Source organism: Acanthochromis polyacanthus, chromosome 8, assembly GCF_021347895.1.
Source record: "Acanthochromis polyacanthus isolate Apoly-LR-REF ecotype Palm Island chromosome 8, KAUST_Apoly_ChrSc, whole genome shotgun sequence".
In the NCBI taxonomy this organism is placed as follows: domain Eukaryota; kingdom Metazoa; phylum Chordata; class Actinopteri; family Pomacentridae; genus Acanthochromis; species Acanthochromis polyacanthus.
In genome coordinates this window covers 4,092,487-4,114,109 of record NC_067120.1, presented here as the reverse complement: position 1 = coordinate 4,114,109, position 21,623 = coordinate 4,092,487, and the positions used below count along the sequence as shown (strand labels likewise).

Genomic DNA, 21,623 nt, shown 5'->3' with positions numbered 1-21,623 from the left:
AATAACTGGAACACTCAAATTATTCTGCTTATTTGTAAATATCCAGAAAGTTTTTTATTTAGAACAACTTCATACTTCAGGTATCAGGTTTTTTCATGCAGTTCTTTTTGTTACTGTTGCTTGACTTGTAAATGGAACAATTAATCAATTGAGCTCTCACACCCCCACACAAGATAGAACTTTTTTTTTCTAAGCTATTCAGATTTCATTTATTGCTGATATGATTTCTAACAACTTAATTCTGAGATTTTGTTGTTTTGTTTCATTTTCGGTGAGTCAGTTTCAGTGGTTCCTGTTTTTATGTCATTGATAAACAAAAGATGTGGTGTGCATAATATTTACAGCATGTTTGGGCCAATTCTTTAATATAAATCGGAATACAATATTCTGATCAGAAGCATTTCATTCTTCCTGCAGCACATTTAAAGCTTTTTTTTTTTTTTGTGATACATAACAGTTTATGTCCTTTACAGTTCATGCTACTAATAACTGAACCGTGGTCCAAATGTTTTTCTAAAACTGAGCTTGATGCTGTTCACTGCTGTGGAGGCACCATGGCCACTGGTCCAGAAGAAACCACAACCTTTGGTTCACTCTTCTTCTGGCTCTCAGCTGCAGTATCTCTCCCTGCAGACAAACAGACAACACAGTGAGATTGAGGACATATTTACTTCAGATTTTTAGAGATTATAAATTCGTCTCTTACTTTTCCTGAGGAGACACACTTGTTGACATCTGGCGCCTGGAGCAGCGTAGCACACAGCCGTACTACAGTGAATGTAGACCTGAGCAAGGAAAACAGTGTTGGAAGAGAAATACAACCGTGTTGTGTTGCTGTAGTTCAATATCAATTATTATACGTATATTCATTACCAGTTCTCTCAGGGGTTCCATTGAACTGGGGTTCACGAAGGTAAACATTTTGAAAATGAAACGTTTGTGGTGACTTGGGAATTCCAGACCAGAGGACGAATCCACTGGAACCAGTGACGACAAGTAGCGATCGTCCCTGTATGGACATCTGGATGGAGAACAGTTTAAGTTAAGCGAACCATAAATTTAGATTCTTACCAGACATGAACATAGCAGGTGTCTTTAGGAGCATTTCAGTTTGCTCCAGTCAATATGTTGGCTTATAAGTAACAGCTGCAATGCAGATGTGACGTATGAGATCAGTTGGAAACAAGGTCTCTGTTGGATTGCATGTTCACTACTGAGAACTGTGACGTTTATTTACAGGTATAAATACGCTGTAAAACAATACAAAATTTTTAATCAGAATTAAGGGATTTTTTTGTTGCTGAGAAGATTGTTGACATTTAAAAAAAAAAAAAATCAAATGCCCATTCAGTATTATCAAAAATGTTGTATCAGTCTGTCTCCAGATTATAATTAGTTTTCCCAGTGAGCACATCTGACAGTAATGGACATCGTTCACAAAGGCCCAACATGTCACCAGAAACAGGACAGTGGAAACTGGTCTTTTAGTTACCCGTCTATCAGAATGTCCCACTGGGGCAGGCTGTGAGGTTCGGGGCTCGTGGTTGCCCAGCAGCGACCAAGAGTCAGAACAAGGAGTGGGTCTGTCTTTCCGAGGAGTTGAACTTCCACGTACACAGGATCCCTCAGTACTTTTCTCACAGGATAGTCTGCCTCCGTATAGAAAGAGTTATAGGCCACATCCACTGTGAGAGCAGAGATACCGGTCATTATTGTGAAGAGATCTACAAACAAAGCGACTCTGCCAGGCTGACGCACTCCCACCTTCATTACAACCCTTTGTGGTGCATTGCCCATTGGCCAGTCTCAACTGTACACTGATGGGTCCTTGACCAGCAGCCGGTAGAGGAAGATTACCCAGTGGTAGAATGTCTACAGTCAGAGTTTCAACAGAGGTGCCGATGTACCTACATTGGAAGAGCACTCTGGAAAAAAGACCGGGCATTATGTTGCTTGGTCAGAACCTTTATTTTAATACTGTAACACTTTAAAACAGATCACTTACTCATAGTGGCTGTCTCTGGTTATGGCTCCACGAGGTCCAACTCCCACTTCATAAGCGGAAATTAGCCTGTTCTCGTAGACGATAACACCAGGTTCCTCCTACAAAATGTTGAAAAAATGACAAGTGGAGTAGCAATACTTGAACATTTGCTTTGTTGGTTAAAAAGCAGAGAAAATCAAGATCTTACCGTGACGAGGGAGCCACAGGCAGTAACAGGAAATTGGTAGATAGCAAATTGTGAATTAGAGTCAACATGTGTGCAGCCTTGACCGTCTCCCAATAATGAAATTGCCTCGAGATCAATGTTGGGTTGAGTGGCATCTTTGGCTGCTACAACAACGAAAAATCCATCCTTGGTGCACCCGACAGTTACTGGTGGAGCAACAACAGGCAGTGATGACTACATATTACATATTGTTGACCTATTGTAAGCAACATCATTCTACCAGAGTGTAATAATGCTTGGAATTATTTGTTAGCTTCACTGCAATGTTAATCACCTGATATAGAAAAAAAGTGAGTTTCTTGTCTTTAAAGAGCCCAGGAACCTTTAAAAAACTCACCTGCCTTTCCAAAGTAGCAATTGTTGCCATCAAAGCAGCAGTTTAAGGCTTCACATTCAGTAGCAGTGATGGTAGGAAGTCCACATGTTATTCTCACACTTAAATCCACCGCACAGTCCCGAGGGGGAGGAGGATACTGTGGTTTTGTTGGTGGTGTTACAGGTTGCTGTTGTTTAGGAATCTGTGGACTCTGAGGAGCCTGATCATAGCTAGGAAGTTGAGGACTTTTTTTATGAGTATGATATGGGGGCTTTGGCTTTTGTGATTGAGGATATGGAGGAGGAGGAGGGGGGTTTGGTTCCTGATAGCGTGGTGGTTTCCGTGCTGGTGGAGGATTGACGTACGGTGTCTGATAGTTTGGTAGAGACCCGGGAGGTGGTAGGGAGTATCCTTGAGGGTCCTGACTGTTCTGAGGAGTTTGAGATGGTGGTTTCGTATAGCTTGGCATCCACGATCCCTGAGCTTCCACTTCTGTCCCAACTAGGCAGCCCAGCAGAGCTAACGCCACTAAAGAGGTGGCACCCAAGAACTTCGCCATAATTTCACAGCCGTCTGACCTGGAAAGTCCCCAAGTGTACGCTATCTGGGTTGCTATTATATATGCATATGTGACCAGGCTTGATGTTTTAAAACCCCCACCTCTGAGGACAAAGAACCACCAATCAAGGCTTACCAGCTTTCAACAGCCACTTACAAGCTTCAGGGTGACTTACATCATGTTTTTTTTACACCATTCAGATGGAACATTTTATCTTTTTAGCAAACAAGCTCAGCTTTATGGGTGGTACTAGGGAATGAAACTCATTGGGTCAGGTCAGTGTGTTGGATGACAGTTTGACATTGATGTGGTTGTTGACAAGTCCAACGTTAGGGTCACAAAAACCTTTTTAAAGGTCATTGTAGCCACAGTTTGTCACCAAGTGTTTATTTTGTTGGTGCACCAAGACAAATAAATTGATCTTTTCTCAGAATCTGCAGCAAAGTTTGCCATAATATGCACTTTAGCTCAAACTCGGTCTGTATGTATTCTCTGTGCTCTGCAACTTTATTTTTATGTTCACATCCGCTTATACTGTTATCATTGAAACACATTTGTGTTAGAATTTTCTCAGCTTCATCTTTATTGTTATCTCAGCCATGTACAAGGTAAACAGAACAAAATTACATAATTTTTGGACCGTGACCACCAAACAAACAACATGAGACGCAAGAAACAACTTGTCTTGCAAACAACATTTATTGCAACTACATAAGACAGGGTGCAGTGACCAGACAGTGTAGCAGATTAGGTTCTCTTAACATCAAGTCAACAGAAAGCTTTAACTCACAAACAAGACAAACATCCTACAAAGTTTAATGTCAGAAAAAAATATTTGCAAGTCTAGAAAGACTTTTCTAACTATTGCTGTGTACAGCATTCCACACCCACTGTAAAGTAGGTGTGTAAAAGATGAAAAAGATCCAAATAATTTCTCAGTTAGTTAGATAACTGCCAACCATACAATGTGTAGTAGTGTAGAAAAGATAATCGTGTGTTTTGTAAATATTTGCAGCTAACTTCCTCAATAGAAATGAAAACTAACTTTGCAAACTTCTGCTATTTTACTAATTCCAAGTGAAAGGTACTGACTGGTCTTTGTCAGTTAAAATCTGAAGACTGGTGCTGATTTATGGATTGATGCTGACTGCCTACACACAAGATAATCTAGCATCTCAGAATTTGTGTCATTTAAAAAAGCCGGATGAAATTGTTATTGTGGACAGGAAAATATATATTTTTGCAAAGAACCTGGTTTGTATTCCGTAAACCAATGATTATGCTAGGTGTAATTTAAGGTGTGCAAGGAAAAATCAGTTTTAACAGTATTGTTAATGTTTGCTGCTTGTACTTACATCTTATATACCTCGAACCTGTGCCTCCAAAACACACACAGTTGGGATCAGAAGTTTACATACACATGTAAAGACTATGAATATAATGGCAGACTCTGACAGCTGTTATGGAATGATTAAAAGGCATGTATCTTTTGTGACTGAATACAGTCATGTGTTTTGGTTCTTTCGTAGATGTATCACAGGTCTTCTGGAGGTATGACAAAATCTGCTGGTATAAAAATATACATATAACAATTCCAATAATTGGTTAAAATGTCCACAAGCTGTCCACAAGCTTCTGGTTGTATCTTTGACCACTCTTTGACAGAACTGGTGCAACTACATTTCTTGGCTTTCTGACACAGACTTGTTTCTTCATCACAGAGTCAGGACTTTTGGGGAGGCCAGTCTAGAACCTTAATTGTAGCTTGATTTATCAATTTCTTTACAGCTTTTGATGTGTGTCTTGTTAAAACACCCAACTGTGTCCGACAGCCAACTTTCTGGTGGATGATTTAAGGTTTTCCTGAAGAATGTAGAGGTAATCCTCTTTCTTCATTATTCAATTTAATTTGTATAAAGCACCTGTTCCTTTGGCAGCAAAACAGCCCCAGAGCATAATACTACCACCACCATGCTTGATGGTAGGTTTGGTGTTCATGGGTTAAAGTGCTTCCCCTTCTCTCCTTGAAGCGTATTTCTGGTCATTGTGGCCCAATAGCTAAATTTTTGTTTCATCTGATCACAGAACTTTCCTTGTTCACTCTCAGCTCATGGCAATGTAAAACACTGTGGACACTGACACCTATGTTCCAGCAGCTTCTGATTCATTGTAGATCTGCTTTTTGGTGATTCTTGCTTTACTTTTGGTCATCCTGACAGATTGTCTGTCAGCAGCAGGTGACAGCTTTTGTTTTCTTGCTAATCATGGCAGTGACACAACTGTGCCATGGGCTTTAAATTAAAAAAAAAAAATGTTTGCAAAGTTGATTTTGGGATCTGCAGCATCTTTGGAATGGCTCCAAGTGGGTTTCTTGACTTGTTCAAGTCAGTGATTTGCTTTTCCAGATCTTTGCTGAGGTCTTCAGATGTTTTTACTGCTGTGTTTGTGGCCGAGTCTGATGATTTTATCAAACAGGCCTTATTTAAGAGTCACCAGCTGCAGTCAATTTTAATCACTCACAAGAAGGTCAGAGATCATGCTACTTAGAAAATTCAATTATTCCAACTTTCTACATTACTAAAAATGATGATTCAAGTTACTGCAGATATATTTTTGACCCATTAGATTTTGCTGTATTTCCATAAGTCCTGTAACAAATAAAAGAAGCAGAATGCCTGATTGTTTTTTGGGACAAAGATGCATCTGTTTCAATCATTCCACTGTAGAAAATGAAGAGTTGTAGGAGTCACTGGAAATTCTTTACAAGTCTTTAGAAATGTATGTAAACTTTTTTTTTCACAACTGTACATACTGTAATATTGCAAAGAAACACACGGATATCAGTAGACTGATTACTGTCCGTCAGTTCTCTTGGAAGTTAGCATTAGCATCCCATGGAGCTCTGTGAACAGATGGCGAGAGGGAAAGTAAGAGTTTTAAAAAGCTAGAAGCAGTTTTAAAGCCATTTAATTGTTCCATATGCCCTTGTATATAATCCTAAATAGAAACTGATTAAAACGCTGAATCCTATTTGTTGACCTTAAAAAGATTTGCAGTAAGTCTATTCACCGGTTTGAACGATGTTTTTATATTTGTTTTTTACTTTCTCCCACCAGAGCTGCAACTGACAAAAATGAAGCTAAAGTTGCTAAAATGATCCTCAACATAACTGTAAATGAGTTTTATTTTTATTACTTGATTATTTGTTACTTAAATAATTTGTCCTTTTTGTGAGTTGCAGAAAGCGACTACATCTGTTATTTTTTAATGCAATGTTGGGATGATATGATGGTATTTAAACTGAATCTTTAATCCTAAATAAGGATCCTGCATCTGAACAACCTCTAAACAATGGGACAGTGATACTGAAAAGCCTTTTCATTACACAATCTGCAGTTTATTGCAGCTTTCCTTCCTGACTTTCCGGGACAGCCGTGTTGCTTTTATGCTGTTATATTTTAAAACTTGTTTTATAGCTTTGCTATACTTGTGACAAATATGCAACTGAGAACATTTTCATATCTGCAGTTGGTCATTTGTTGATAACATCGCTTTTTACATGTGAACACTGTCAGAACTAGATTCAGAAACCCTGGGTTAATCACCAATCAAATCACTTTTTATTGCACATGTTGTAGACCAAGTAATTCTGGGCACAGCAGAAACGGAGGCTTTAGCATGTCAGTAACGTGGAGCTCCAAATAGCAAAATCTGACTAAATCAACACTGAAATGTCATCTGGAAAAACCCTTTACTATTTTGATGCTTGACACTGAAACTGATTAGCGGTCATCTGACCCTACTTTTGACAGTTACTCCAGTACCCTGTAAAAACATGTAATAAAATAAAACTTTAAGCACTTAAAAGTTATTTCGATGAATACCAGAGAAGCCTTCCAGCAGACACAGTGAAGTGATGTTTCAAACAGCAAAATCTGACTGAAGCATTACTGAAATGTCATCTGGAAGAAAGCTTTAATATTTTCATGCCTGACACTGGAACTATTTTGAAAGAACTGTTGATGACAGATGTTGAAATAACGTCATATTTTCGGCCACACTGAATCAGTATTGATTCAACCTTCAACTAAAATGTCCCTCTAAGCAACATTTTGGCTGATTAAAAACTGAAACAATGTGGATGAAACAATAGTTAATAAAACATAATTGGTGGTCCTAACCAAATGGTGGCATATATACACACGTGGACAAAATTGTTGGTACCCCTCAGTTAAAGAAGGAAAAACCCACAATTCTCACTGAAATCACTTGAAACTCACAAAAGTAACAATAAATAAAAATTTATTGAAAATTAAATAATCAAAATCAGCCATCACTTTTGAATTGTTGATTAACATAATTATTTAAAAAAACAAACTAATGAAATAGGGCTGGACAAAAATGATGGTACCCATAACTTAATATTTTGTTGCACAACCTTTTGAGGCAATCACTGCAATTAAACGATTTCTGTATTTGTCAATGAGCGTTCTGCAGCTGTCAACAGGTATTTTGGCCCACTCCTCATGAGCAAACAGCTCCAGTTGTCTCAGGTTTGATGGGTGTCTTCTCCAAATGGCATGTTTCAGCTCCTTCCACATATGTTCAATGGGATTCAGATCTGGGCTCATAGAAGGCCACTTTAGAATAGTCCAACGCTTTTCTCTCAGCCATTCTTGGGTGTTTTTGGCTGTGTGTTTTGGATCGTTGTCCTGTTGGAAGACCCATGACCTGCGACTGAGACCAAGCTTTCTGACACTCGGCAGCACATTTCTCTCCAGAATGCCTTGATAGTCTTCAGATTTCATCGTACCTTGCACACTTTCAAGACACCCTGTGCCAGATGCAGCAAAGCAGCCCCAAAACATTACTGAGCCTCCTCCATGTTTCACCGTAGGGACAGTGTTCTTTTCTTCGTATGCTTGGTTTTTGAGTCTATGAACATAGAGTTGATGTGCCTTACCAAAAAGCTCCAGTTTGGTCTCATCTGTCCAAAGGACATTCTCCCAGAAGCTTTGTGGCTTGTCAACATGCATTTTTGTAAATTCCAGTCTCGCTTTTTTATGAGTTTTTTTCAGCAGTGGTGTCCTCCTTGGTCGTCTCCCATGAAGTCCACTTTGGCTCAAACAACGACGAATGGTGCGATCTGACACTGATGTACCTTGGCCTTGGAGTTCACCTTTAATTTCTTTGGAGGTTGCTCTGGGCTCTTTGGATACAATTCCAACGATCCGTCTCTTCAATCTGTCATCAATTTTCCTCTTGCGGCCACGTCCAGAGAGGTTGGCTACTGTCCCGTGGGTCTTGAACTTCTGAATAATATGAGCCACTGTTGTCACAGGAACTTCAAGCTGTTTAGAGATGGTCTTATAGCCTTTACCTTTAAGATGTTTGTCTATCATTTTTTTCGGATGTCCTGGGACAATTCTCTCCTTCGCTTTCTGTTGTCCATGTTCAGTGTGGTACACACCTTTTCACCAAACAGCAGGGTGACTACTTGTCTCCCTTTAAATAGGCAGACTGACTGATTATGAGTTTGGAAACACCTGTGATGTCAATTAAATGACACACCTGAGTTAATCATGTCACTCTGGTCAAATAGTTTTCAATCTTTTATAGAGGTACCATCATTTTTGTCCAGGCCTGTTTCATTAGTTTGTTTTTTTAAATAATTATGTTAATCAACAATTCAAAAGTGATGGCTGTTTTTGATTATTTAATTTCAATAAATTTTTATTTATTGTTGCTTTTGTGAGTTTCAAGTGATTTCAGTGAGAATTGTGGGTTTTTCCTTCTTTAACTGAGGGGTACCAACAATTTTGTCCACGTGTGTATATTATATTACATAAAACAGCAACGGGCAAATGCAACTTGCAGTGTGGCTTCATTGTTTCCAAACTCTTTGTTTTACATAGCCACATAATTTATGTGGATACACGCAAACTGAAGTTTTTAGGAAACCGAAACATTTGGAAAGCTTTTGAAAAACCTCAGTTTAAGTCACCTAAAATGTTGTGCGTGAACGAGATGCCAAATTATTGATTAAAATGTTTCTTGAGCAGAATATCTGTATTAATGTGCACAAGCCCTTAAATGACATAAACATGAAACGTGAAGCAATCAGTCTGTTGTGTTTGACAGCTTGTATTTGCTTTTTTTCAGTCACAAAAAAAAGTCGTATAAAATTCTACCACAATATCTCGGCTTTGGAAATCATTGCACAACTCAATCCAATCAACTGGTACATCAATAAAATATCTTCATGCATTTTCGAACAGTCATTTAACCAGCATTTATATTTTTGGTCTTGCATCATTTATTATATTTTTTTATAAAAAGCAAAAAAAAAAAAAGAATAAAGATCTTAACTAACAGATGATGATCCATATCGGTAATCCTTTACAGGTTCTGCATGGTTACAACAAATAGTTATTTTTCAGTGTGAATACCTGTTAAATCCACATCTTTTATATCATTCATAAAATGTCTCTAAACCTCTTCATTTGTTTTGTTTTTGTTGTTGTCGTTGTTTTGGTCTGTCTTCCCATACACATATAAGGTATCCTTTTAAAGTGGAAGATTTGACAACATTTGTCTTATCTGGTGTGTAATAGTTGGTCTATTTTTTTTTTTTTTAATAACAAGCCTATTTACAGGGTGACCCAAAAGTTTGGAAACAAAGTTTAACTGCAGTGTCTATTTGAGTTGGGGGTGCATGAATTCACTCTTATTTTACGCATTTTTGTTATATCACAATAGCATAGTATTTGCCGAGTGCAATAACTCGGAAGAAAATTAATAGAACCATAAGGTCCAGGTACAGGGTGACCCAAAAGTTTGGAAACAAATGAAAAGTCTATAATCCAAATAATATAATGTTATTTCAATAAATCAGTACCAGAGATATATTCAGAAGAGTAACAGATTAGTGTAAAACAAACATATTTCGACATGTTCATGTTTGTTTCTTATACAAAGTTGTGAACGTTTCCACCACCTGGTTACACTGGTATCTTCTGGAATGTATCTTCATTCATGCTTATGAAGGTTCCTCAAACTGGCCAGTAAATGTTGCCTCATAGTACTTTTGGATGTTTAAAAAAATTAAAACTGTCAGATACTTTACCATGAAGAGTTTAGAAATCTGACACTGATGGCCTGCATTTTGAGGTTATGCTCCAGCATACCTGGCCCTTATGGTTCTATTCATTTTCCTCCAAGTTATTGCACTCGGCAAATACTATGCTTTTAAGTTATTTTATTATGCTATAACAAAAATGGGTAAAATAAGAGTGAATTCATGCACCCCCAACTCAAATAGACACTGCAGTTAAACTTTGTTTCCAAACTTTTGGGTCACCCTGTAGTGTTCCTTTAATCCCTGTGCACTTAATGCACATGTGTAGTGGATGTTTATTGTACTGATTTCCATCAGTACATCATCACTTTAAAAACATAATTTTATTCAATAATAATAATAATGTTACATTTGGCAATTGACTTCAGTTTTAAAATAAAGTAATAAATCTGCTCTCTCAACACATTTCAAACAAAGAGAACGAGTTCAACTGAAAGGTAAACAGTGAATAAAACAGGACACAGCAGTCAAAGCACACCTGTATCAGGTGTCTGATTAGTACACCTGTACTGCTTCCTGCTTCCTGCTGGTGTGTCCTTTGTTCCCAAACTCAGCAGTCATCTGACCCCCACTGATGATGCATTTAATAGAAAAAAAACAACAATATTCTGGTAGTTGCGGCGCCATAAAAAAAAAGGTAAAATGACAGAAAATAACAACCTCATCAAAATACAGTGACATTCCAAAATTAGGATTAAAATACTTTTTCCTGGCATTAATTTTTACTGAGATTGTGTGCATATTGAGAGACTTTTTAATGCTTAATGAAGAATATTTACACGTATTCTCTAATTTGTTTAACAAACAAATTATTATTTAATCTATATAATTCACCGTTGCAGGATTTAATGCAATTTTACATCAAATATGTACATTGAAAATGTATTTTTGCAAAAAATTTGTGATATTTTCATGTATTTTACAAATATTTTAAACATCAAAAGAAAGAATCCATAAATTAAAGATTTTTTTTAAAAAATTACATTGTGGCTACATTTGCTTGAATTTGTCATGTACATTTGTATTTTATATAATATTGTGATGTTTTAACTGAAATATTTAAGGAGTCTTATTTTTATTATTTTAATTTTTGGGGGCAAATTAGCAATATCTGTTTTGTTTCTGCACTGAAAAGAACTTTGGCTCAACATCTGTTGCTTTAAATGTGCTTAATAAATAGCAGTGATTTGACTTCAGTTGTAAAAGGAGAAATTCAAACACAAGAATTTTACTGGACTGAAATTTTTCTTTGCAGAAATACTATGCACATAAAAGAGTAGCCTTCACTTTAAATAATGAAGCTTAAGCTATCAAAATGTTGTGCTTTTTCCACAAACATTGCCCTGCCAGTTCATGCTTGATGCTGCTTGCTGAAAATATTGTGTTATTGTGTGTTTTGATGCTGCAGCTAGTTGTTAATGTGCTAAAATTATACTAAGCCATTTGTAACATTCTGCTTGCCTTGTTTATATAAACTAGGACTGAAAAGAGACACACATTAAATACAATACAAGCCAACACAATATCAGCACTAAATACAGTCAGTTAGATCTGCGCCTTGCTGACATAAAAGTTTTCCTATCTGATCTCAATTCGGTTTCTTACACTTTAAGCTCTTTGTGATACATTACAATATATGTCCTTTTCAGTTCATGCCACTAATAACTGAACTGTGTTCCAAATGTTTTTTAAAACTGAGCTTGACACTGGTTACTGCTGTGGAGACACCATGGCCACTGGTCCAGAAGAAACCACAACCCTTTGTTCACTATTCTCCTGGCTCACAGCTTTGACATCTCTCTCTGCAGACAGACATGCAAACACAGTCAGATTGAGGACATATTTACTTCTGAATTTTGTAGAATTCACGTCTTACTTCTCCTGGAGCACACTGGTTCACATCTGGCGCCTGGAGCTGCGTAGCACACAGCTGTACTACAGTGAATGTAGACCTGAACAAGGAAAATGGTGTTAGAAGAGAAATACACCAATACTGTATTGCAGCAGTTCAATGTTAATTTATGTACATGTATTTCTTACCATTTCCCTCTGAGTTGCCATTGAACGGGGGTCTAAAAAGGTAAACATTTTGAAAATGAAATGTCTATGGTGACCTGGGAATCCAGAAGCGTGATCCGCTGGAACCAGTAAGGTCAAGTAGCGATCATCCCTGTTTGGACACCTGGATGTAGAGCAGTTTAAGTTGTAAGATATAAAATGGCTAAATCTTTCAAATTAAATTATTAGGTTGTCTCTGTGCTAACACCAATTGCACTGCTCACTATTCCTGTAAGCAAATACACTACCGTTCAAAGGTTTAGAGTCGCCCAGGCAATTTCATGTTTTACATGAAAACTCACATTTTTATTCAACTAACTGTCCGAGGGTTTTCTAATCATCAATGAGCCTTTCAACACCATTGGCTAACACAGTGTAGCATTAGAACACAGGAGTGATGGTTGCTGGAAATGTTCCTCTGTACCCCTGTGGAGATATTCCATTAAAAATCAGCCGTTTCCAGTTAGAACAGTCGTTTACAACGTTAATAATGTGTCGACTGCATTTCTGATAAAATGTATTGTTATCTTCATTGATAAAACTGCTTTTCTTTCAAAAGTAAGGACATTTCTAGGTGACCCCAAACTTTTGAATGGCAGTAACAGATGTGTTTACTGACAAATACTGAAAATGTCATCACGAACAGAACAGTGTGAACTGGTATTTTAGTTTGACATATCGTTAACCTGTTCTATCAAATGCAGATTCAGTTTTAGCTCCAAAAATGTTGCATCAGTCTGTCTCCAGATTATAATTAGTTTTCCCAGTGAGCACATCTGACAGTAATGGACATCGTTCACAAAGGCCCAACATGTCACCAGAAACAGGACAGTGGAAACTGGTCTTTTAGTTACCCGTCTATCAGAATGTCCCACTGGGGCAGGCTGTGAGGTTCGGGACTCGTGGTTGCCCAGCAGCGACCAAGAGTCAGAACAAGGAGTGGATCTGTCTTTCTAAGGAGTTGAACGTCCACGTACACAGGATCCCTCAGTACTTTTCTCACAGGATAGTCTGCCTCCGTATAGAAAGAGGTATAGGCCACATCCACTGTGAGAGCAGAGATACCGGTCATTATTGTGAAGAGATCTACAAACAAAGCGACTCTGCCAGACTGACACACTCCCACCTTCATTACAACCCTTTGTGGTGCATTTCCCATTGGCCAGTCTCAACTTTACGCTGATGGGTCCCAGACCAGCAACCGGTAGAGGAGGATTATCCAGTGGTAGAACTTCTACAACCAGAGTTTCAGCAGAGGTGCCGATGTACCTACATTGGAAGAGCACTCTGGAAAAAAAGACCGGGCATTATGTTGCTTGGTCAAAACCTTTATTTTAATACTGTAACAATTCAGAACTGATCACTTACTCATAGTGGCTGTCTCTGGTTGTGGCTCCACGAGGTCCAACTCCCACTTCATAAGCACAAGTCATCTTGTTCTCATAGACGATAACACCAGGTTCCTCCTACAAAATGTTGAAAAAATGACAAGTGGGGTAGCGATTCTAAAAAAATATATCTTAGTGGTTGGAAAGCAGAGAAAATCAAGATCTTACCGTGACGAGGGTGCCACAGGCAGTAACAGGAAATTGGTAGATAGCAAATTGTGAATTAGAGTCAACATGTGTGCAGCCTTGACCGTCTCCCAATAATGAAATTGCCTCCAGGTCAACGTTGGGTAGAGTGGCATCTTTAGCTACTACAACAATGAATTTGGCATCTTTGGTGCACTGGACAGTTACTGGTGGAGCAACAACAGGCAATGATGAGCCGAAACTTAAGACATTAAAGAAAATGCAGCATGACAATTACTCCACAGTCATACAAGAAATCATTTCAAGGTTTATCAGTCTGAGTGTAGGGTGTTGGAATACAACCATTTTATAATTAGCCCCAATTGAACAAACTCCAATTTTCATGTTGACACTGCTAAATGTTAACTCATTGGATTACTACTAATTAGCATGTCCTCTGTGCCAAACATCATAGCAATCAGTGCAATATTTTGCAAAATATTTCACTCTTTACTAAAGCGGTGAATCAACAATTGTTGTCATAACGGCTACATTTTGTTCAGCAAAGGTTGATTTGAAACTAGGACTTTCTTAAAGGATATCTGTTATCCATTAATGCAACATTGTTACTGAAACTCACCTGCTTTTCCAAAATAGCACTGTCGGCCGTCAAAGCAACAACTAATGGCTTCACATGCAGCAGCAGAAATACCAGAACCTCCACATGGGATTCTCTGGCTCTGTGCTACCTCACAACTCTGGAAAGTAGGCCTTGGTTGTGGCTCCTGCTGTGGTTTCTGGGGGTGTGGTTGAGGGGCCTGTGGGTTTTGGGAAGATTGTAATGCAGGTAAAGTTTGAGGGTATGTAGTAATCATTGATCCATGAGGATATTGTGGAAATGTTGGATAGTTGGGATTTTGAAGCTGTGGCTTTGGGGGTGGAGGCTGGACATGTGGCGTTTCAGGGTATGGACGAATTTTTGGCGGTAGGGGCTGAACCTGTGGCCTTTCAGGGTGCAGAGGAGTCTTTGGTGGAGGACGTTGGATCTGTGGTGTTTGACGGTGCAGAGGAGTCTTTGGTGGGGGAGACTGAATCTGTGGTGTTTGAGGGTATGAAGGAGGTGGTGGAGGAGACTGGATCTGTGGTGTTTGAGGGTGCAGAGGAGTCTTTGGTGGGGGAGGCTGGACCGGTGGTGTTTGAGGATATGGGGGAGGTGGTGGATTAGGCTTGACTTGTAGCATTTGAGGGTACAGAGGAGTCTTTGGTGGAGGACGCTGGATCTGTGGTGTTTGAGAGTATGAAGTAGGTGGTGGAGGAGGCTGGACCTGTGGCATTTGAGGGTACAGAGGAGTCTTTGGTGGGGGAGGCTGGATTTGTGGTGTTTGAGGGTATGAAGGAAATGGTGGAGGAGGCTGGACCTGGTGTGTTTGAGGATATGAAGAAGGTGGTGGATCAGGCTTGACTTGTGGTGTTTGAGGGTACTGAGGAATCTTTGGTGGGGGAGGTTGGACCGGTGGTGTTTGAGGATATGGAGGATTTGGTGGAAGAGGCTTTACTTGTGGTGTTTGATGGTACAGAGGACGTGGTGGACGAGGCTGGATGTGTACCGTGTCAGTGTCTGGGCGGATTTTTGGTGGAAGTGGCTGCACCTGTGGTATTTCAGGGTGTGAAGGAGTCTTTGGTGGGGGAGGCTGGACCTGTGGTGTTTGAGGGTATGGAAAGCGGGGTGGAGGAGGCTGAACCTGTGGTGTTTGAGGGAACACTGGAGTCTTTGGTGGGGGAGGCTGGATTTGTGGCTCTTGAGAGTACAAAGCAGTCTTTGGTGGAGGAGGTTGGACCTGTGGTATTTGAGGGTGCAGAGGAGTCTTTGGTGGGGGAGGCTGGATCTGTGATGTTTGAGGATATGGAGGACGTGGTGGAGGAGGCTTGAGTTGTGGCGTTTGAGGATATGGAGGACGTGGTGAATTGGGCTGGACCTGTAGCGTTTGAGGGTATGTAGGAATATTTGGTGGGGGAGGCTGTACCTGTGGTGTTTGAGGATATGGAGGACGTGGTGGATGAGACTGGATGTGTACTGTTTCGGGGTTTGGCTGAATTTTTGATGGAAGGGGCTGCACCTGTGGCGTTTCAGGGTGCAGAGGAGTCTTTGGTGGAGGACGTTGGATCTGTGGTGTTTGAGGGTATGAAGGAGGTGGTGGAGGAGGCTGGACCTGTGGCGTTTGAGGGTGCAGAGGAGTCTTTGGTGGGGGAGGCTGGATCTGTGGTGCTTGAGGATATGGAGGACGTGGTGGAGAAGAGTGAACCTGTGGTGTTTGAGGATATGGCCAAATTTTTGGTGGAAGGGGCTGCACCTGTGGTGTTTCAGGGAATGAAGGAGTTTTTGGTGGGGGAGGCTGGACCTGTGGTGTTTGAGGATATGGAGGAGGTGGTGGAGGAGGCTTGATTTGTGGCGTTTGATGATATGGAGGATGTGGTGGATTAGGCTGGACCTGTGGTGTTTCAGGGAATGAAAGAGTCTTTGGTGGGGGAGGCTGGACCTGTGGTGTTTGAGGGTATGGAGGAGGTGGTGGAGGAGGCTGGACCTGTGGTGTTTGAGGGTATGGAGGAGGTGGTGGAGGAGGCTGGACCTGTGGTGTTTGAGGATATGTAGGAATATTTAGTGGGGGAGGCTGGACCTGTGGTCTTTGAGGATATGGAGGAGGTGGTGGAGGAGGCTGGACCTGTGGTGTTTGAAGATATGAAGGAGGTGGTGGAGGAGGCTTGATTTGTGGCATTTGATGATATGGAGGACGTGGTGGATTGGGCTGGACCTGTGGCGTTTGAGGGTGTGTAGGAATATTTGGTGGGCGAGGCTGTACCTGTGGTGTTTGAGGATATGGAGGATGTGGTGGATGAGACTGGATGTGTACCGTTTCAGGGTTTGGCTGAATTTTTGGAGGAAGGGGCTGCACCTGTGGTGTTTCAGAGTATGAAGGAGTCTTTGGTGGGGGAGGCTGGACCTGTGGCGTTTGAGGATATGGAGGAATCTTTGGTGGGGGAGGCTGGACCTGTGGCGTTTGAGGATATGGACTAATCTTTGGTGGGGGAGGCTGGACCTGTGGCGTTTGAGGATATGGAGGAGATGGTGGAGGAGGCTTGACTTGTGGTGTTTGAGGGTACAAAGGAATCTTTGGTGGATCAGGCTTGATTTGTGGCATTTGATGATATGGAGGACGTGGTGGATTGGACTGGACCTGTGGCGTTTGAGGGTGTGTAGGAATATTTGGTGGGCGAGGCTGTACCTGTGGTGTTTGAGGATATGGAGGATGTGGTGGATGAGACTGGATGTGTACCGTTTCAGGGTTTGGCTGAATTTTTGGAGGAAGGGGCTGCACCTGTGGTGTTTCAGAGTATGAAGGAGTCTTTGGTGGGGGAGGCTGGACCTGTGGCGTTTGAGGATATGGAGGAATCTTTGGTGCGGGAGGCTGGACCTGTGGCGTTTGAGGATATGGACTAATCTTTGGTGGGGGAGGCTGGACCTGTGGCGTTTGAGGATATGAAGGAGATGGTGGAGGAGGCTTGACTTGTGGTGTTTGAGGGTACAAAGGAGTCTTTGGTGGATCAGGCTTGATTTGTGGCGTTTGAGGATATGGAGGACGTGGTGGATCAGGCTGGACCTGTGGCGTTTGAGGGTATGTAGGAATATTTGGTGGGGGAGGCTGTACCTGTGGCATTTGGGGGTATGTAGGAATATTTGGTGGGTGAGGCTGGACCTGTGGTGTCTGAGGATATGGAGGACGTGGTGGACGAGGCTGGATGTGTACCGTTTCAGAGTGTGGCCGAATTTTTGGTGGAAGGGGCTGCACCTGTGGTGTTTCAGGGTATGAAGGAGTCTTTGGTGGGGGAGGCTGGACCTGTGGCATTTGAGGATATGGAGGAATCTTTGGTGGGGGAGGCTGGACCTGTGGCGTTTGAGGATATGGAGTAATCTTTGGTGGGGGAGGCTGGACCTGTGGCATTTGAGGGTGTGGAGGAGTCTTTGGTGGATCAGGCTTGATTTGTGGTATTTGAGGATATGGAGGACGTGGTGGATTTGGCTGGACCTGTGGCATTTGAGGGTGTGGAGGAATCTTTGGTGGGGGAGGCTGGACCTGTGGCGTTTGAGGATATGGAGGAATCTTTGGTGGGGGAAGCTGGACCTGTGGTGGTTGAGGATATGCAGGAATCTTTGGTGGGGGAGGCTGGACCTGTGGCATTGGAGGGTATGGAGGAATCTTTGGTGGGGAAGGCTGGACCTGTGGCGTTTGAGGGTATGGAGGAATCTTTGGTGGGGGAGGCTGGACCTGTGGTGTTTGAGGGTATGGAAGAAGAGGTGGAGGAGGCTGGACCTGTATTGTTTGAGAAAATAGAGGAGGTGGTGGAGAAGGCTGCATCTGCATTGTTTGAGGAAATGTAGGATGTAGTGGAGGAGGCTTTACCTGTGGCATCTGAGGATATAGAGGAGTCTTCAGTGCGGAAGGTTGGCCCTGTGGCATTTGAAGATCTGGAAGTGGTGGTGGAGGAGGCTGAACCTGCGGTGTTTCAGGGTACAGAAGACGTAGTGGAAGAGGCTGGACCTGTATTTTCTGAAGATATGGAAGAGGTGGTAGAGGAGGCTTTACCTGTGGTGTTTCGGGTATAGAAGAAGTAGTGGAAGAGGCTGGACCTGTATCATTGGAGGATATGGAAGAGATAGTGGAGGAGGCTTTACCTGTGGCACGTGAGGGCATGGACGATCTGGTGGAGGAGGCTGAACCTGTGGTGTTTCAGAGTATAGAGGAAGCTTCAGTGCAGGATACAGGACCTGTGGTGTGTGAGGGTATGGAGGAGGTGGTGGAGGAGTTTGACCAACCTGCAGTGTCTGAGGAAGTGTACCACCCTGCCCCATTGGTGCTGCATGCTGCTGCCTTAGGGAGTCTTGAGCCTCCACCTCTGTTCCAACTAAGCAGCAGAACAGAGCTAATGCCACTAAAGATGTGGCACCCCAGGACTGTGCCATGGTTTCACAGCCGTCTGACCTGGATAGTCCCTAAATGCACAACTTTTGGTGCAACTGCATTTATATGTTAGCAGCCTTGGTTTTTTATAAACCCCACCTCTGAGGCAAAAAAAGGCTTTCTGTCTTTCAATAACCACTTAAAAAGATTCAAAGGGATGTGACTATCACACATGCACTGGAAAACAGTTTGACTTGAAAGTATTTATTTGCAGTCCAACTTTGGGTCATAATAACCTTTTTCCATGTCATTGTGGCCTCAAGCTATATTTGTCACCAGATGTCTGTTTTGCAAGTACCTGTTACATTTGACTTGTCAGATTTGACCTAGTAAGTCACTTATCTTCAGATGTTTAGAAAATACTGGTAGAAAAGACAAGCGCTAGAGGAGATGAGCATTCATCTTTCAGAATAAGACGAATATTATACCAAACTAAAGTTCATCTTAGTTTACTTTAGACTAGTGGTTGCAGCAGCAGAAAGTCTGCAGTGAAAATAACTTTGGTGTTAGCTGATTATTGAAAGTCAGAAAATTACTGCGTGCTGCTTGAGCTTACTAAATGTTGTTTTCATAATCAGCTATAAAACTTGATGGAATCAACTCAAGCTGACCAAACACAGTTCTTGCCGGTCCAATGCAGCCCCCTTTCCTGCCATAGCTCTGAGAGAAATTACAGCTCCTGCAACATCTTCAACGATCTAATTCAAATGCTGCAAACCTGACTGATAAGAAAGACTTAGAGGTTAATGTAAAAAGGTCTCCTAATATGCAAACCTGTCTACTTCCTTCTGGCTACTTAAACCATTCCACAACTCGTATAACCAAGAATCGATGGAAAGGTTAGGCTCTTGAGATGTAGCATCTCATTTTTGAAGAGGACCTGAGGACACAAATGCAAAATTATGAAACACATACAAACAAAACCCCATTACATGAAATTTACATATCTTACAAATGCAGACAACCTCCAGACATCTAGTATAGAAGAACAGTAGCTACAGAGATCCAGACATTTGGGTCCGTGCACTGAATGGTGAATAAAACACGTGGGTTTATTATTATTTACATTAGCATTGAGCAAGTGTTTGCAACACAAATAAAATAAGGACTGTAAGAACACACCGAAAAAAAGCATTAACAAGGTATTTTAAGATCAGGTTAAATTTAAGCAGCATAAAGAGGTAAAACATGTCAGAAAAAGGCAAAGGGTTTGAATAGTCTGAGTTGATATAAAGGTCCACATGCAACCAAAAAATGTTTCAAAAGAAAGAAAGAAACGAAAAAAATGACACTTTGAAATGATTTGAGATCAGTGATTTGGGCTGCCACTGTGTAAGAAATTCTAAAAGGAGAAACAAATCCACATGTAAATTTATATTGCTTTATGGGGCCTAACGCAAGTGTTTCAGGTGTTTTGATGGACATAAATAATGTCCGGGTAATTAGCAATACAATAGTATATAATATACCATTCCAACCAGTCCCTCTCCACTTCAGTAATCTTGAGTATAATGTTGACCATTTTCTCTTCAAAAGGCCTTCTCGGAAATGTTGCCTTGTTAAGAAACATAAATTGAGTCTATTTTCTATTGTGCCACAAATGGCAGTTACAGGATTATACACACTGATTCCCTGTTGACAGTTGGATTGAAGTAATCTCTATTAGGCAACCCGACAAAATATAATGTGGGAAGTGAAGCAAGAAACAACAACAATCACCTGCTGTGGAACCATTTAACTCCTGCTCTACTTTTGTAATGACACTCATAAAATAAATATGAAATTCTTGCTGAAAATGGTAACAGTGAATTGCGTGAGACGCTGTACCTAATTGGGGCACTGCTGACGAATCAGTTTCAAATGAAATCAGATAACATCACAAAGCCTTTTCACTGAGGAACACTGTGTTACATGAACATTTGCCGTTATAAATTAAAGGTCAGGTAAAGTCTTGGGGCTGTAGTTGTGGCAGCAAAGCCCCTGACTTTACTGAATTGAGCAGCAAAGGTGAATTTGTTAAACAAAAATTCTGATTTTTATGTGTAAGCTGCCAGTTCAAAGATTTTGTATTTTTGCTTTCAACAGAAAATCCAACAAAAGCAGAAGAGCAAACAAATTTCATGTCATACTTGTGTTTGACCATACTGTGGAGCTATTGACTAGATTTCTGTTGCAAACACACGCGTTAGACAAATGAACAAATATTGGTGCTCATTTACTTTCATATTTAACAGTTCTTTTGACTTTTAATTGTGTTTAATCCAAAACATTATTAGGGTATGTCTGATTAAACAAATGTAGGCTAAAACTAATTTATTCAACACAACATTTTAATGATTATTGTCACACATGTTTAGAAATTACATGATTTTTATGTCATAAAACAACAGAAACTTACCTGATAGTTATTTTTCCAGTATGTTAATTTTTGAGGCCTTTATCGCAAAATGATCTGCTGATTATCACACTGGTCGGCCAGAATGTATTAATAATTCAGATTCAGATTCAGAAAACTTTTAAAAAGGCATGTAGAGCAGGTAGTGCAACAATGCAGTAATAAAGAAATACAGATAAATATATATAAAAATCTAGAGCAAGTAATATAAGAATAAAAAGAAAAAAGACAAAAAGCACAATTTGGTATGAAAAGCAGAAGATATGCAAGAAAAAAGATACAAACCTACAAATATCATGAAAAAAATCACAGTATTTCATAGGCTGTATTCGATTTGGTTAGCATTTTGACATCTATTTATGGAAAATAAGTCTATAATTATCATTTGTCCTTTATT

The 21,623-nt window shown here is 40.6% G+C and overlaps 2 protein-coding genes across 2 annotated transcripts; both read right to left on the bottom strand.

The window, feature by feature from the left end:
* Positions 1-33: 33 nt before the first annotated feature.
* Positions 34-14,691, bottom strand: LOC110955541 (zona pellucida sperm-binding protein 4-like). The gene is made up of 8 exons (XM_051952061.1): positions 14,457-14,691; positions 13,859-14,043; positions 13,671-13,768; positions 13,423-13,589; positions 13,157-13,349; positions 874-1,021; positions 707-785; positions 34-627 (listed from the first exon to the last, which is right to left on the bottom strand). The coding sequence occupies exons 1-8, from the start codon at positions 14,689-14,691 to the stop codon at positions 536-538; spliced, it is 1,197 nt and encodes a 398-aa protein (XP_051808021.1). The 3' UTR covers positions 34-535.
* Positions 1,489-3,141, bottom strand: LOC110955539 (zona pellucida sperm-binding protein 4-like). The gene is made up of 5 exons (XM_051952398.1): positions 2,569-3,141; positions 2,193-2,377; positions 2,006-2,103; positions 1,765-1,925; positions 1,489-1,685 (listed from the first exon to the last, which is right to left on the bottom strand). Exons 1-5 carry the CDS (start codon positions 3,104-3,106, stop codon positions 1,489-1,491), a joined length of 1,179 nt encoding a protein of 392 aa, XP_051808358.1. The 5' UTR covers positions 3,107-3,141.
* Positions 14,692-21,623: the final 6,932 nt, after the last annotated feature.

Bases quoted from the DNA above. Each gene is read 5' to 3' on its own strand.
- LOC110955539 (XM_051952398.1), bottom strand. From the start codon at position 3,106: ATGGCGAAGTTCTTGGGTGCCACCTCTTTAGTGGCGTTAGCTCTGCTG. The intron at 2,104-2,192 runs GTAAGATCTTGA...AACATTTTGTAG, and splicing joins CCTGTGGCTCCCTCGTCACG to GAGGAACCTGGTGTTATCGT. The intron at 1,926-2,005 runs GTAAGTGATCTG...TCTTTTTTCCAG, and splicing joins ACCAGAGACAGCCACTATGA to AGTGCTCTTCCAATGTAGGT.
- LOC110955541 (XM_051952061.1), bottom strand. From the start codon at position 14,691: ATGATTACTACATACCCTCAAACTTTACCTGCATTACAATCTTCCCAA. The intron at 13,769-13,858 runs GTAAGATCTTGA...AACATTTTGTAG, and splicing joins CCTGTGGCACCCTCGTCACG to GAGGAACCTGGTGTTATCGT. The intron at 628-706 runs GTAAGAGACGAA...GTTTGTCTGCAG, and splicing joins AGTGTGTCTCCTCAGGAAAA to GGAGAGATACTGCAGCTGAG.